This window comes from Gopherus evgoodei, chromosome 2, assembly GCF_007399415.2.
Source record: "Gopherus evgoodei ecotype Sinaloan lineage chromosome 2, rGopEvg1_v1.p, whole genome shotgun sequence".
Lineage (NCBI taxonomy): Eukaryota > Metazoa > Chordata > Testudines > Testudinidae > Gopherus > Gopherus evgoodei.
The window spans coordinates 112,028,420-112,046,591 of NC_044323.1; the positions used below are offsets into that span (position 1 = coordinate 112,028,420).

Genomic DNA, 18,172 nt, shown 5'->3' on the forward strand with positions numbered 1-18,172 from the left:
CTGACCCTTGGCATCAACCTGTCTGGAACTTGACTATAAACTCCATTGCTGCTTTCGGCTTCAGGTTTGACACTATTCTGACTGTGATGGGTTCCCCCCTGGGGTGCCACTTGGAACTGGGGTACCACTGAGCCCCCCGACCCAGCAGCCTGGGCTGCCGCTTACACTGTACTGCTGTGACAAGCTCCAAAACCCTCCAAGCTTGCACTTTCACCAGCCTACATACAGGAAGGGGTACCCAGCTGCAGTTACATGCAGGAGCTTTGACCAGCCCCTGCATAGGAAGGCAACAGCAAAGCCAATTCTCCAGGCACACTCCCCCTCTGGAGTATAAACCCAAAATTACACCGTCTTGCGCTCCATCGGGAACAGCATAAGCTCATAAAACGTGTCCCCTCCCTCAATGTGGAGAGGAATATGCAACAGCTTTCTGCCAGAGTTATGATCCCCACACACTGGTTTAGATAAAGCAAAAAAATTTATGAACCACAAAAAAAAGATAAGATTATAAGTGGTGGCAAACAGATCAAAGATTATCTAGCAAATCAACAAAAAATGCAAATTAAGCTTAGTATACTAAATAGATTGGATAGAAGTAGCAAATTTTCTCTCCCTAAGAGAGGATACAAGCAGGCTGCAGGTTCTTAAGGGGCAAGCTGCACTTGCTTACAGCTTAGAATCCCCAGGTGTTCCATTCACAGGCTAAAAACTCCTTTAGCATGGGTCCAGCACTTCCCCCACTTCAGTCTTTGTTCCTCAGGTATTTCCAGGAGTCTTCTTGTGTGGGGAGTGAAGAACCACCGATATCACGCCCTGCCTTATATAGCTTTGGCATATGGCGGGAACCCTTTTTTTCAAAGCTTGGTTCCCAGACCATTCTGTGGAAAAATACTGACATCCCAAGTTGGAATCTAGAGACATGTCTTTGCAGAGTTATAGCAGCCATTACTTGGAGGCTGTCTGTAGCATTCTGAGAAAGGCTCCCCAGGTGGGAGATAAGCTTCTTCTTCTAATGCCTATTTTCCTAATGGCCCATTCCCTATAATAGGCCCTACTCCACCCAGATATTGAGAATGAAAGCATCTTATATAGTGGCATTCCCCAGGTGTAACTACATTTTGAAATACAAATATATAGTCAATATTAACCACTTCAGATACAAAAATGATACATGCATACAACTAGGATAACCATATTCAGCAAATCATAACCTTGTCAATGAGATCTCACATGACCCCTCTTGCATAAAATACATAATTATGTCATAATCATACCATAATATCACCGTCAACAGTTTGGGGTGCCATGTCACACTGATCATTGACCCTGACTGCCCTTTGTCAAGATCCTGCCCTTCCTTGCCCTGATTGCCCTTCCCGAAAGTTACATTCAGCTACACACAAACATCTGAAAACCAGGGAATGAAGAGTTATAGTAATGCAACACACACACTAGATCCACCCTCATCTTTGCCACGTCATGCCAATGATAAACTAGGGAAGGCCATGGAGAAGTGGGAAAATCATGGGACTCTGAGGAATGTGTACACCAAGTCGAGGTAGGACGGGGTAGGTGCATGGAGATACAGATGACTCATGCCAGATTTGGTCTAGTGTGTGGAGAAGGGGCTCTATACAACCATCTGCAGCATTTAAGGTTCAGAGAAGTGAAATACAATGTTCTGTGCTGAATAAGATCACCCTAGGCGAAAGCGTATAGCCTAAAACAATAGCTCTCAGAGGTGTGAACTGCTCCATTTATTTCAGTGGGTGTTTTCTCTCCCCTCCTGTGATTTCAGTGTCTGCAAGGCTATGGCATGCACGGAACAGGCCAGTTCCCAGCTCCTCATCCTGGTCTCAGTGCTGTGAGACCAGGTTTTGAATGTGGGACAATAGTGGGGGGGATAGGATTGTAGAAAGTTTTGGGGGCACAGCTGAAGCCCTTCCCTATATCCTCCACTGAACAACTCTGACCCCTTCTTTGCTTCCCCACATTCCCCTAAACTCATCTAACCTCCCCTTTCCTCTAGAGGCAGAACCCCCCTCCACCACGAGGCACAGCAAATTGCAAGACAATCTGAATAAGCAGGTGGATTTTAGAGCACCTAAAAAAGTCAATGTTTTAAAAATAAGCAACTCTAAATGTTAACTCTAGCAGAGCTGCTGCTAAGTAGTGTAATTGTGGCCACCCAAAGTGTGACAGGCTATAATCTTTGCACTCTGACCATGGCCAGGTGACTCAAGCCAGGAAATAATTCTCTTTGGTGCAGGGACCATGTTCACCTGTGTGTTTGTACAGTTTCTAGTACAACGAGCCCTCAGCCTCATGGGGGCATCTGGGCACTACGAGAAAATAATTAAAATTACATTTTAATGTGTTCATTAAACTGTAGTCACATCACAATAAAAAGGACAGATTTATTACTACTAATGTGAAAACTGAACTCTTCAAAATAGCAATTTTGGATAGAACCGAGAAGTCCAAATGACTACATTAATAAAGTCAACCTTGAAGTCAGGAACAACAAAATTAAGGTTCAATGGGCAAACTTATTTCTTCCTCCTTAGTAATATAATTACATGATTACACTATTTCTAAAATGCATATTATGGTGTAATAGGGTCAACTGCTTTCCGAGCACCCGCTAGTAGTCAGGAACACCTCTGCAGTGCCCTTCCTCTCTTTTCCCCTTCTTCAGGGCTTCTTAAACTACATACATAGAATCATAGAATATCAGGGTTGGAAGGGACCTCAGGAGGTCATCTAGTCCAACCCCCTGCTCAAAGCAGGACCAATCCCCTTCATCAAGCCTGACTTTAAAAACCTCTAAGGAAGGAGATTCCACCACCTCCCTAGGTAACTCATTCCAGTGCTTCACCACCCTCCTAGTGAAAAAGATTTTCCTAATATCTAACCTAAACCTCCCACACTACAATTTGAGACCATTACTCCTTGTTCTGTCATCTGCTACCACTAACAACAGTCTAGATCCATCTTCTTTGGAACCCCCTTTCAGGTAGTTGAAAGCAGCTATCAAACCCCCCTTCTTCCCAAACTCTTCTCTTCTGCAGACTAAATAATCCCAGTTCCCTCAGCCTCTCCTCATAAATCATGTGCTCCAGCCCCCTAATCATTTTTGTTGCCCTCTGCTGGACTCTTTCCAATTTTTCCACATCCTTCTTGTACTGCGGGACCCCAAACTGGACACAGTACTCCAGATGAGGCCTCACCAGTGCCGAATAGAGGGAAATGATCACGTCCCTCAATCTGCTGGCAATTGTCCCTGCCTGCAGGTATATGGGATCTTGGGGAGCAATTACCACACAAGTGGGGTGCCAATTAATTTCTTTATTAAAGGAAAAAGGAAGTGGTGGGAATTTAACAATGAAATGTGATGGGATGGGGTGTATAAGGTGTTTACAATAGACAATGATGGGAGGGGTTCTTACTGAACAGTGTAGGGAGTTTTAACAGTGGGGTACAGTAAGTGGGGTTCAGCACAATGGGATACAGTACAGTCAATAAGCAACTCAACTTTATATAGGAACAACTCTAGATACAGTGTGGAATGCAAAACGTACCCAAAAGAAAATGCAAAATAAAATGGTAGCTTCTATATAAAAATGGTATACAAAGTATATTAGAAAAATGGAGGCAACTAATGGGGTGTTATAACCACAAGTAAAATGTGAGTTACAGTGCAATAATACAATATGGGTGATAAGTGAAATTATGCAATATAGAAAATTACTGACTTAATTTGTGAGGCTGTGATAGCAAGAGTGTACCTAAAAGCTGGGTCAAGAAACAAGGAGGGGGAGGGGAGTGAGTGATTAGTGGGATCTGACAAGAGGAGAGTGCAGCTGCAAGCAGCGAGAGACTCTGAAGCCCAGAGCAGCAGTCTTCAGGAGCCTGCAGGCTAGAGGTACGGGAGACAAGAGCAGCTGGAGCGCACTTAAGGGGAGTCTCGGAGCAGCAAGAGGGGAGGGCGCTGAACGTGTAAGCGATAGGAAGGCACGTGGAGAATGGGGGAGACGGCTGAGGGAAGAAACAGGTTGCAGCAGCGGAGAGCACTTCAGGGAAGTTGCGGAGCAGCGGGGTGAAGACAAACGGAGCAGTGTGATGGTGCTCTTCGGTAGGGGAGGGGCAGCGGAGGAGCAGGGGCATGAACACAGGGGATACAGGGAGAGGCAGCAGAGAGGTGTAAAGAAGGGCTAGAGGGACACCCAAAAAAAAAAAAAAAAGGAAAGAAGCGGCAAAGGGTTTGGGAAGTTACACGGTGGGGGAGAGGGAAGCAGCAAGGGGTTACAACAGGGAGACACAGAAGTACACAGAGGGGGAGATTGGAGCGGGGGAAAAACAGACACGGGAAAGTTCAGGGAGAGATTGGGACAGCGGGAAGACGAATTCAAGCAGTAAAAACCTTATCTATCCTCTAACTTAATCAAACTTATATAAATTACAAGCAGCTTATACAAAGTAATAAAACAGGTACAGAATACAACCAGGCAATGGTGTTTTTTTTTAATCTATCTTAATCAATGACTAGGCAAAACAACAAATATCACAATTCTAAGCAAACTATAACAAGCAACTATACAGATCAACAAAACAGCAAACTATAACAAGGCAGGTGAAACTTACAAGCTCTACAATCTTAGCAAACTATGACTTATTAAACTAAAAAGCAAAACTTATGGTGCACCTTATGTTATGGGGAAGTCACAGAGGGCAGAGTGGTATGTGCCCAGGATACAGCTCCCAAGGCAGCCCCCAAGGAAGCCAAGGGATGGTGGCTGCAGCAGTGGATACAGCTGAAAGCAGGGAGCAGAGCTTAGCAGCGGCACAAAGCGCCATGGAGTTTAAGAGAGGTTTTAAGACACAGACCAAGGTTTAGCTTGAGTCTGTGTGCTAGGGAAACAAACAGAGCCAGCAGCTAAAGTAATAAAATAAAAGCATGGAAAGTTTTACAGAGGGATTCTTACCAGTCCCCAAGGCAGCAGCAAAGGCAGAAGCAGCAGCAACATCAGAAGAAGTAAGGAGGGCTCGGTACGGTCTTGATAATCAGGAGATCTCTCAGGCAGCAATTCGTTCTTCATGGGGTGGGGGTTAAAAACCAGGGGTACGCTCAAAAATAAAACGAAAGCGGAGAAAGGACCACCCAAAACCCCTGGCTGATCAGACCAGGCAGCAATGCAGGAACCTTTCTGATGTTTGTTTCAAAAATGTCTGTTTTTAAAGGCAAACTTAGGCAGTTTCCCGCCAGTGATCCTGATAGGCTCTCTCTGTCACAGGGGAGGAGGCACAGGGAAAAACTGCAGGTGAGCACAGAGACATGCCTGGGCAAAGTCCTGTGCAATAGGTGACTCAAAAGCACACGAGGCCTATGACTCATGCCCAGGATCTTAAAAACACAATAGGTCTTGCAGCTCTGGACATTGCCTGCCCTACATCAAGCCCAGGTTCAACAAGGTGATAACAGGACTAACCCTTTGAACAGGGCAGTGGTCCCACTTAGCACGCAGCACAAGTAGCCATCCCTTTGAGAAGGGCAATGGCTCTTGGTAAACAACTTAAGGGGCCCACCCTTTGAGAAGGGCAGTGGCCCTGGTAAACAACTTAACAGCCAGGGAAGGGCGGCCACAGGAGGAGAACAAAAACAAGATGGAGTATGGGGACAGCTGTAAGAAACAAAATGGAGTAGGGAGATAGCTGTAACAGACAGCAATGTTCCTACTTATACAACCCAAAATGTCGTTAACCTTCTTGGCAACAAGCACACACTGTTGACTCATACCCAGCTTCTCGTCCACTGTAACCCCTAGGCCCTTTTTGGCAGAATTGCTGCCTAGCCATTTGGTCCCTAGTCTGTAGCAGTGCATGGGATTCTTCCATCCTAAGTGCAGGACTCTGCACTTTTCGAACCTCATCAGATTTCTTTTGGCTCAATCCTCTAATTGTCTAGGTCCCTCTTTAGCATATCCCTACCCTCCAGCATATCTACTATGCCTCCCAGCTTAGTGTCATCTGCAGTCCAAAGGAAAAAGTTGCTCACCTTGTGCAGCAATGATGGTTCTTCGAGAGATGTGTGTCCTGTGGGTGCTCCTCTGCATCCCTGAGCTGCTGATCAGAGATCTTTTGTAGCAGTGTCTGTTCGGTCTGCACATGTGCTCTCTCTCTTTGTGTCGCACCACGCGGCTAGCCATCGCACATGAGGTATCTCCTCTTAGTTCCTGCTCTACCAGAGTCATAGCAAGAACTCTGAAGTAGAGGGGAGGAGGGCAGGCAGTGGAGCACACATAGGGACATACATCTCAAAGAACCATTGTTACTGCACAAGCTAACTTCTTCTTTGATTAGTGTCGCTATGGGTGCTCCACTGTAGGTGACTCCCGAGCAGTAACCCCCTTGGAGGGCTGGGACTTCGGAGTTGGGTTGGTCACAGACAATAGTACTGTGGACCCAAAGATGGCATCAGAAGCAGAGTCTCCGGTAATCACACAATGTTCTGCAAAGGCATGGACTGATGCCCATGTCGCCACTCTGCAGATCTCTGAGATGGGAACATCCTTAGAGGTGACAGATGAGGAGATCGTTCTCATGGAATTTTTTTCTGATTTACACCTGATGCAACAATAACTTCAAAGGGATTGAGAATGGTGCAACTTGGGGCAAAAACTGCCCTCCAACTTTCTTTAGGGTCCACCTTCACCAAGAAGCAGGGAGAAACGTGTTTTGAAAGCTACAATTTTTGTTTTTGTAGAAGCTGCCGCTAAAGACATTAGACTTAGGAGTTGCTCCGCTTTAAAAATGTATTCTAACATTATATAATTTAGCTTAATGCTGTCAGCTCAAATACCTTTTGGATGAGATTTTCCTTGAGAACAATTTTTATTTTAAGTTAGAATCTGCAGCATACAGAGCAAATACAAAAGATAAGCCTTTGAAAAGAGATACAGTGCAAGGAGATCTTCTGATGCAACAAATATTTTCAGCATTTGACAAATTCCTCGGAAGTGGGTCTCCCTCTTGAATATTTTGGTCACACATATCCAGAGTCGATCATACTCCTTTAGCACCAAAAGGCTGGTTATCAATTGGGCCAAATTAATCTGTGGTATAATTTACTATAGTGTGAATTACTGAGTTAGTAAATCCCTCTGGTTATATTAGCAAATTGCCCTCCAACCAGCAAAAAAACACCTTGGGTTCACAGGTTGTGATCCACTTCTTACAGAACCTGGTTCCAAAATGTAATATAAATAAAGAGGTCTCACAATAGCATAGTATATTTTTGATTACTGAATACAAACATTTATTTGTACTGGTTCCTAAATAAAAGGAGATGGGTTAGCACTGACCATGGAAACTTCCCTCGCATGGACACATAGGAGAAAATAATAGACTGGTTTTAGTCATCTGGAAAACTCATTTTAAGGTCTTCTCAGTAACTGAGCACACTACTCTGTTCACTGCATACTGTAATTTGGGAACCTTTTGAAGACAGCTTAATCAGAAGATGTTACATTTGCTAAAAAGATCTGTATCAAATACATATAACCATACACTACTGGCCTTACCAAGCTGGAATATTGCAAGCTTGAACTTCAGCCTTCACATCTGTTTTAAAGACGAGAGCAACCGCAAAGGCTGTATTTGACCATTTCTGTTTTATGGTTATTTCAAATGCTCTAAAATTGTGCTTTGTGATAACAGATTACTATAATTTCTGTTCCCTATAAGAAATCATACTGAAAACACCATTAGAAAGAGCATGAACTGCTGCTAAGCAACAACTATTAGTCTCCAGGGCATCCAGTAGTTACTGTACCTATTTGGACAATTACATCCAGGAATTCACTCAAATTTACCATAATCCTTATTCAGTTCAACTATGCTTTTATTCAACCATTAACAAAGACCCATACTTTTTTTAAACATTCAGCACAGATTTTTATTTCAAAACACATTAAACATTATGTTTACAAAAGGACTATGGCGTGCATATAATACTGCGTTAAAAGCTTTTAATAGCTGCTACAGGAAACCTATTTACTAGGAAACAAAATGTTCTGAGTAGTCAAAAATAAATTGTGTTTTTAAATAATTATTCAGTCTACTCAAGAGTTCTTACCAATAGCAACTGATATTTCTGTTGTTCCACCACAGACAGGCACAGGGATTATCTTTTCAAACTATTATACACGCAGTGACAATTACTATAAATTTCCAGTTCAGATGATATTACTTTAGAATGCAATTCTTATTCTGAAGATATATCACATGTTAATTTACACACAAATTTGTCATGACAATGGGCAGAAGTTAATTCTCCAAATCCCCACAAATAACTTGAAATTGGAAGGCACACCTCAAGTCAGGCACAATAACTGATGCTTTGTAATTCAACACATCTGTGGTGACATTAACCAAACTAGTCTTAGAATCCAATATTATACAGTTTCTTTGGATTTATGTTTTAGACAAACTAACATATACAGAAAAGAAGCTATGCTGCCCTCCTACCAAAACACCAAATATTGGTGAGTACATATGGTAATTGCTTCGCTCTTACTCAGTTAAAAAAAAAAAGTCTTAACTTTCACTGAATGTTGCAGAGTAACATTTTATTACATTTTTAAAAAGGTGAACATTTGACTGAATTTAATGCATGTGAAATACATCAGACTGATAACACTGGAGACTGAAGACATCCATCCTGGAGCAAGTCAGTCATGGGCAGTAAGAAAGCAATAATCTTCACTGACACTGCTTTGACAAGGTACTTCTAGAAGAGAGGTGCTCTGGGCTGAGACCAGCAGCAGAGTCAACTGTGGTGGTTTTATTTATTATTCCAGCATCAAGGCCTGGATATCTATTTGTTTTTTCACTGAACAGACTGTTTTTCTGATGTAACTCTGTATCATGCTGTTACATTGTGACTATGTCAAAGCCTTGTGCAGGGAATGAAAATTACTTTTACTAGAAGTCATGGACTTGTCATAGTTCACCCTCATCCAGTGATGAAAACAAAACAAAACACCAAAAACAAACCACACCCCCCCCCCAAAAACTGGACTGAATAAAACAACAGGTTTAAATTCAACAGACTGAAAACCGATCCGAGCCATAAAATGAATGCTGTATTCCACTGGAAAGGTGTCAGATCTATTTTCCTCCCCACCTGCTTTAATTTCAACACGATTCTAAATGCTGCCATCTTCAGTACTAGAATATAAGCATTTAAGCACATGCTTAAGTCCATCACTATTTAGGGTAGCACTGAAACACACACATGGCTTTAATACAGACTTCAATGAGATTTGCTTAAATGTTGTCCTAGAGAGAAATGCTTTCCTGAATCAGACCGACTGCTGTAGCAGCATACCCTCTGAATCTTGGAATCTATTTTACAAAAGGCTTAAAGCAACGATCTCCAATTCTAGTAATTTTTAAATTCCAGATACTAAAATGTCATCCTATAAGTGGGGGAGGAAAAAAGAGTAACAACATTTGGGGATTTGAAAGCCTGATATTTCATGACCTATTAAGGCTAGAAGTGCTCTGTGGACCAGTGCAACTACTTTCAGGACCAATAGGCTCTACATTCTGGTTCTTTAGCTGTTACTAGAAAGACTGGTGTTGACTAGTTTTGTACCGCTATTACATCAGAACAGTTTATTTAGTCACCTGATCAGATATTTGCTAGTTTCTCCCCAGTCTCTTTACCTATTTATTGTATACTGTATATAGACAGTTCCAGAAAATGTTTATTTCTACTATATACACAGGCAACACAACATTTTATTCCTAGGAATCACAAAAGAAAGTTTGTCAGTTAAAAATAATTTGAAGAAAAACAGACTATGTATACACTTAAAAAAAAAACCCTAATGTGGAATCCTTGAATATGCTTATTACTTCTGATTTTTAAAAACACTTAGCTCATTTTTCACGCTTCATAAAATACCTGCTTTACCTACAGAAAATACTTGTACGCATTCATCATAAAGCATGAAGGACCTGAACTAAAACTGACAGTAAGAAACAATGCCTGATTAAAGCTTAAATCCACATGACTTAAAAACTTTAGGCCATTTTAGTTTACAGAAAACTTGGGAACGAAAGGGGAATTGCATTGTTACATTCTGTAATTCACTGGAGTGCCCAAAGAGGAAGAGAAAATACTGTTTTTACTATCATATAATAAACCAAATAAGAGGAGTGAGTTCTGAAGATCCATCTGTAAGTTTAAGGCATGTCAACTGTAAATAGAAGAGGGGAAACCATTATTCTCTCATTTAAGACTACAGGTTTCCCCAAAATTGTCTACAGAAAATTAAATGTTGTTGTTGATATTAACCATAAAGTCTTCTAACTTTAATTTAAAAAAATACACATCTTTAATGCAAACGCTTTAAAAAAATTACAGTCTATTTTCACAGAAGTGACCATGAGTCCAGCATTGTGCTCTGGAGTGAGAGTGTCTGCGCCTAAGCAGACACATCACACACACAATACAAACAGTCCACATATGTATGAAGGTGATGGTGGGCCATTCTGCCACTCGGGGATGTGACGTGCCATCTTGGACACTTGCATCATGGTCACAGCCTTATAAGTAGTCTAATGACCCTAGTGCTAGGGATTAGCACTACAGCAATTTTTTTTTTAAAAAGATGATGACGAGTTTAACCTTAACTGTGGACCGAATTTTCTTTTACATTTTTTACAAAGGTGTTACTGCTGAATTTAGGCTCGGTCTTTTTAACAGAGGATTTAACATGTCTGCTGTATTAACTTTTTTTATTTTGGAAACTAAGATAAACATACTGAATGCTAAAACTGGAGACAGCAGTTAAATTTTCTACAATTTTTTTTTTATTACAGTTTACAGTTTGTAAGATATTACTGGTTTCCTAATCCAATAATTATTAACTAAAATTCATGTGCCTAAATACTCCAGTTTAATAAAAAAGGAGGAAATAAATCTACTGAAATGTATGCTAAAAACCATTAGTACGATAGAGCTATTGATAACTTAGTACTTAGGATAAACCTAATGTGCTAGAAAAACATGACAGCATCATGGCTGACACACCTTATGTTGTCATCATTATTTCACTGCTGAGTACCATCTCATGACAACCAATAAAAATATAAGCATTCCTTTAACTCATCAAAATGACTGATTTTGTACTTGCACACAGAGAGTTTAATTTGACTATTATTCTAGAAACACTTTATTATAGCAATGCCAAGAAGATCCAGACTAAATCAAGCCTCATTGTGATAGAGGCTATAAATATGGAGTAGAGGGAGGGCCCTATTCAAAATGCCACTGCACAAAGAAGAGTCTATAAACAATTTTTCCTGGGATCTATAACTAGGTAAAAAATTACTCAAAGATGTTTCTTTTCATACAAAGAGTATCATATTCAGAATTGTCTCCCCCCTCCCCCCCCCCTTTTTTTTTCTCTTTTAAAAGAACAACAACATGGATAAAATTAGTTTGGTAATTTTTAAGTTGCTGGAAAGTTGATTTAAAAAAACAACAACAAACATTTCAGATGTATGTTTCCACAAATGAAAATGGATGTTAAAAATGAAAATATGCAGGTCATTAGTTCCTGGTGACAATTTATTTTTTGAACACTAACAGCCATTATGTTAAAAACATACTTTTCCATAAGGCATCTATATGTAAAGATTCTGATTTTTTACATTTGTTAAGCAAGCTTGTGGGTGATTGAGTATTTTGACATGGTAATTTTAAAAGCAGAGTTTACTCATTACTATATTGTCATTGAGCCTCATGCCTCAAAGGGATACGCGACACAGTCTTTGTTCCTCAGATACAGACACGGCATAAAGTATGGGATCTTAAATCTAGGTTTACTGTGAATTTCTAGCTTTCCTATTGTGTTATTAATGACAAATATTAGTTGAAGTGAGAGACTGGAAGCCTCAAGTATTCCTTTTTAAAAAACACATACATAAAAACAAATAGATAATGTGTATCGTATCACACTGATGGATTTTTTTCACATTGGGAAAGGAACATTTCAAAATAGCAACGTCTTCTCAGTCTTAATTTTTTTGCTATTATTGAAGATACTTGTGTTTGAAAAAGAACTCTCCTCATATCGGAGATTCTTCTCTGCAATTATAGTAAAGAAATCAACCTTTGTTTATGAGATCACTATCTGATAGCATGGAAATGACTGACATCACAAATTAAGGAACACAGGGTTATGAAAGATCAGGTTAGATGTGAATATGCTATCTATGTAGAAAACACTTAACACAATATTTAATAGTGAGCAAAAAGCAGCAAGAGAAAAGTGTAAAATTATTAAAGCTTGTGGATTCTTGTTAGCTGTATACATTTTAAGCATTTTTCTCTCACGTGACAACCCTTTTCAAAAGTTGCCTGGCTACACAAGGACCTGATTAACCAAAACAGATACTTAATGCTGCTCAGCATGGTAGCATACACTAATCTAACAGAACGTAACAATTTCCCAAGAGCAATTATAGTCTATCATTCATATACTGGGTCTGTATACTACAGGAATATTGATACTCTTAGTGAGATCCTGACTTTTTCCAAAACTGCCATTCATGAAACAAAATGATGTTGAGTAATGTAAAGGGTCTAACTTTGTTCCACAGAAGCAAGGAAATTCAAAGTTGGAGTAACTGCCCTATCCGGAACTACACATATTGTGCCCATGCATTGCAGCGCACTGAACTGATCTGAAAACACTGCAACACACAGGGCACAAAGGATCCAGTCTTAGAAATATTACCTATAAACACATGTATGGTCACGTCAAAAAACTAGTAGTGATCTATAACAACCTCTTTCACTTGGGTTGAACCAGATCCCTAGGCCTATGGTATGGACAGATTTGTACTACAGCTATTTTATAATGCAAGGAGAGACGAAGTGCATGACATGGCCTGTATTTTGTATAATCAGAAGAAGAAACCCTGCTATAAATTCAAGGTAGAGTCAATCAGGAATGGAATGGTTTTGCTCTGGTATTTAAAAAAAAAAAAGAAGAGAAAAGAAAAGAAAATCACACCACCTACATAGCATCTTATTTGTATTGTACCTGGTGCCGGATGATCTGAGTGTATTCTTTGACCAAGTATTTGGGGTAAAAATTTTTGCTCACGTATGTGTCTTTTGAATTTAAGAACTTACACAAAAAAGAACGCCATTACTTTTTGGTGCCAATAAACCACTATTTCAAACCTGCATCAATAACCAAGGTATGAAAAGCCTTCAGTGCCGCTAAAACTGCAATTAAAGGTCAACTACAGTTCGGGGGAAAAGAGAAAAAAATGCTCTATTGTACTTCAATTTGATGCCCAGGACAAGAACACATTTTAGGAATTTGAGATCTCTGCTTGTCTTGTGCTTTCCCCCTTCCCCCATCATCTTTCACCTTCTTGATTATTACTTCTCAATAAATGAGAATAAAAAAATGGTGTGAACACAATCATTCACCATCTTCCAAATACTGTCATTAGATATGGTAAGCCAATATTACTTCTGCCTGGAAATATTTAAGTCCTTTGGTTAAATTTGGCAAGAATCCATTGGGACTTCATGTACATCATCTTACTGAGACCCTACCTAGTGCACTAAATTAAGCTTTAGCAATAAACCAAAACATAATACTAAGTTTAACTGCAAAAGTGAACTCACGGATTACATTGTTTTAACAAATACTCCTATTCCATGTGAGGATAACCTACACTTAACACAATCTGCAAGTGGAAGTACCACTCCCTGACAGCATAAACACTATTAGTGTATAGATAAATAAGCTTCAAGTGTTATTAATTGAATGGTGACTGTCACACCTCTCCGAAGAAATGCCTTGAGAAGCAGCAGATACTTACACTATATTTTCTTTTCATAGAAGGTGCTTCACACCTTTAAAAGTTTTAGCATCTCTACAAGTAAATACACCCTTAGATCAACTGAAGAGTTCAGGAACAAAAGACTTGGGGATTTAACTTGTTTAAAATGACTAAAAGTTTAACAATGCAAACATCCGAAGAAGTAAAAGCCAAGTTAGTCATTTCAGCAGATGGCATCCTTGATTCAGTGGGTACTACTTGTTCTTCTTGTATGAAGAAAAAAAATTTACACACAAGGCATCTGATCTTTCAGTCTGTATGTTAATATGCAAAGTGATGGGAAGCAGACAGTCTCTCTTGCAAAGGCAAAGTGCTTAATAATGTAAGGCCAGCAGATGTGAGGATTTGTTTTAAACTGTGCTTCACTATGAGCTGTCACTAGGCACAGCTGGAAGAGGGACAGAAGGCCACGACTGTTCTGAACTCAATCCAGGTAGAAGACAGTGACGACAACTTCATGTTAATCAGGTGCAAGATGGTGTAAATATCACTCTGTGTCTATTTTCATCTCTTCAGGACTCTCTCTAGATGGTCTGAAAGAAAAATGTTAACTTACTGAGGGAAAGCAAACAAAGAAGGGAAGAGGATGATAAAATGCATAGATGCAAAATTACCGTATATTGTGAGACTGCATAAACAAGGAAAGCTTTAGAACATAATTGCAAAACTAGACAGATATTTGCTATGGGACTTAATCTTTATTTTTTGTTCATGTGAGTGGCCCCCATTGGAGATACTGGTATTATACATATGAGTAAAATGAAGGATCAAGACCACAGTTGCTAATCTTGCCCCGGTATGTTATTTATATCAATGGTTGCAGTCACATTCTTTACACCGCTTTGGAAACCAAAATCCACCCCCTAGTTTTTATTTCTAGAATATTATAGAATAACAAGTTATTCCTAAAACCCTTCCCTAAACCCACAATGAATAGTTCCCTATTTATAAGTTTGTTTGTTCTTACACAGTCTGTGATTCACTCCACATCACACTAATCTATTACTTACTGATATATCTGCAGAGGCCATGGTGTTTGTGATGGGGTGGGAACTGAATTTGTTGGACTCACTAACATGGCACTGTATATGTTAGAGGCAACCACCAGTATACAAAGCAGTATGGGTCCTATGATCGCTCCTTCCAATCCTAGGTAATATGCTCCACCAGCTACTGCAAGGCCTGTCAGGTAGGGATGGCCACCTCTGGAATTACAGCATAAGGAGAATAAATTACTATAGAGCAATATTTTATAACAGCAAATATCATTTAAAGAAATGTGAATTGATTAGCAAATATTATTTAGCATTATCAAGATGATGGAACTAGAGATTGCTATAAATGTTGCGAGTACAAACATCTAGTATTATTAATTAGTGTTTGGTCTTGGTAATGTCCATAATGTAGTAAACACTTTCCACATATTGAAGAAGTGTCTGTTACAAGTAGTTCATTCTATGCAGGCTTTGGATTTCAACATGAAATGCTCAAGGCGAATCATAAAAGACAATCTTTGTAAAGATTTTTGAATTAGAATGTATGAGATGGCTGCCAATATGTCTTCGTGTAACCTCTAATTACTAAATGATGACATGTCATGTGTGCTCTAAACTGTACACACGCTAACAAGAGTAGTTTCACAACATCTCATATTCTCTCTTTGGAATTAGTTTTTATTTGCAGAATGGTAATGGGTAAACCAATGAAAATATCTACAGACGTTCAATTTTAGCTGTCTTGTAAAGCATCATAAAGCCATCTAGGAAACACAGGCTTGGGAGCAGTCTAATAACTGCTCTCAGAGACTGTAGCAAGTATCACAAAGATGATGCCTTTATATGTTAAGGCCTGACTATCACCCCATCACTGTTCTATACAGCAATACTAAAGCTGCCATTCTAAATACTGCCAAGACTAAAGCCCTGCTTCACTAAGGAAATTCTTCAGCAGAAGCAGCCAACACCTCAAATAAAAGGAGGGGCAAAAAAGCCACTTGCAGGGAGGTAACAACATAATTAAAGACTTGGCATGATCCCCCACACAAATGCACGATGGAAAGGCATCCATGAGTACATCTGGGTTAGGGAAAAAGGAGGAATATCTGATTATTTTCAAAAAGTTTCCTTTTAAATTCAAAATTAAGCTGAAACTTGAAATTTAACTTTGCTCTATAGTTGTTTAAAAAGAGGAGGGGAAATTTCAAACATATCTAAAAACATCAGGGAAAAAATTATTCAAAATTTCAAAACTTTATACCAATCCTAGTTTAAAAAAAAAAATAAAGGAAAAAACCCCTTCCCCCCGACCCCAACTAATTAATCTAGCCATCTGAAAACCACTCCTAAGTGATGTGTCCTAAAGAGATAATTAAAAAATGGGTCAAAATGAGAATATTTTATCTTTACCTCCCCCCACTGCCATACTTTAGCAGTTCAAATTAAATGGAACAGTTCCAAAGCACAAAACTAAAACCCAACCAACAGTATTATGCAAAAACCAAAACCTAGCCTGCTCCACATACTTACAGCACATAAGCCAGCATACTGACAATAAATAAGGAATTGTGTGGAGAAGCTTGTAGTAAAATAAGTAGCACACATTTTGAGGGGTGGTTTTGAAACTGAATATAAGGGAATGAGAATATTGGCTAGCCAGGCAGAGTTCTGACGGTTGATGTCAAACTTCTACACAAAGCACCAAAGACCTACCACAGTCCTGACTTAGGCCACCTGCACTACTGCTGTTCTGATCTTTGTCACTACTGCACAGAGTGGGAGCTCAAAATGCAACACACAACTCAGCTCCACTTGTGACATAAATCAGATCTAATATGCAGCAGGGGCAGGAGTAGACAATTTGATTATGAGAGGATGGGATTTAGACAGATCTTTTGTTACTCTCACTAAAAAAAGTGGACTTGTGACTGATTGCTGAATTCTTTAACCCTTTGTAAATTTTTTCAATGGTTGTGTCAACTTTAATTTTTTTGGTCCAGGTTGTTAAATTACATAGGCAGCTGCTCCAACAAGCTGCCTGATGAGATACAACTAATATCAGTTTACACATTTAGAAAACTCTGCATAACCCAATTAGAGCTATTTCTAATGCACTTAATCTAATCTACAATGCAGCAGAGTGTTTTTGTTTTATTTAATGGGAACAGTAGTGTTTCTTATCTGACTCTTGGTAAATTTATCTCTATCAGAGGCATTTTATAGGCAGTAAACAGAGCCGTGTCATTGCAGCTGAAAAAATTCTAATGAATAAATGGAAGAATGAGGTGATTGGCTTTTTAATGACCCCTGTCCCTACAAGCATAAATAATCTATCATTGGAGAAGGAGTAGTAATTTATACTTCACTTACTGAAACAAATTCATGAGAAAAGCAACCAGTGCAATAGTCTGAAGAAACTTAAGACTATGTATATTTTCAAGGACCAGTTCTTTCTGCACAGTATCATTACGTGGCTCCATTGGATGAGACCAAAAGATTTTAAGGCTATCGCAAATCTTGTCTTCCCACAGAATAGAAATAAACAGTCTACCTAATGCTTTGATTTGATGAACAACCCTAAGTGTATTATAATAAAAATTAAGCTGTTCCAGCATCTGGCTAAAATAATGTAAGAGTTCTACTAGATGTACAATTACTCCTAAAGGCAGAGAGACAGCAGCAGTGCTTACGAGCATAATTTTTATATCTGTACATCACTACAAGGTTGGGACCATTCCCTGCAGATGTGGACCTCCACCAGAGTTCTTTTTGTCACCTCCAGACTAGATCACTGTAATGAGCTCTAATTGGAAAGTTGAAAAAGTTTCAGTTGCCTGATTATTCTGGATGCAACTGAAGGGTTTGGATTTGACCTTACATAGGTTTGGCGTTTCTCTTCTCTCTCAAACAGTTGCAATCAGAAGGAAGTTCAAGCTGTTAGGGCCATGTTTTTAAAGGTATTTAGGTGCCTCAAGTTGCACATAGGTGCGTAGTGGAACTTCCAACAGCATGTAGGTTCTGAACTCCTACAATGGGGGCTAGGTGCCTATCTGTATCTTTAGGAATCTAAATACCTTCAAAAATATGACTTGCTGTCCCTAGATTTTTTACATCTGGTGGTTAGTGCCAGAACATTCTTAAGGAGAGCCCCAAACTCTGGTACTCCTACTTAAGAACATAAGAATGGCCATATTGGGTCAGACGAAAGGTCCATCCAGCCCAGCATCCTGTCCACCGAC

The 18,172-nt window shown here is 39.6% G+C and overlaps 1 protein-coding gene across 1 annotated transcript in view; it reads right to left on the reverse strand.

The window, feature by feature from the left end:
• Window positions 1–8,834: 8,834 nt before the first annotated feature.
• The window catches only part of TMEM245 (transmembrane protein 245), a 135,040-nt gene continuing 125,702 nt past the window's right edge, over window positions 8,835–18,172 (reverse strand). The window contains exons 17-18 of the mRNA XM_030549399.1: window positions 14,949–15,143; window positions 8,835–14,471 (exon numbers count right to left, since the gene is read on the reverse strand). Of these exons, the coding sequence (XP_030405259.1) occupies window positions 14,426–14,471; window positions 14,949–15,143 (241 nt within the window). The 3' untranslated portion in view covers window positions 8,835–14,425. The remainder of the gene's footprint in view (window positions 14,472–14,948; window positions 15,144–18,172) is intronic.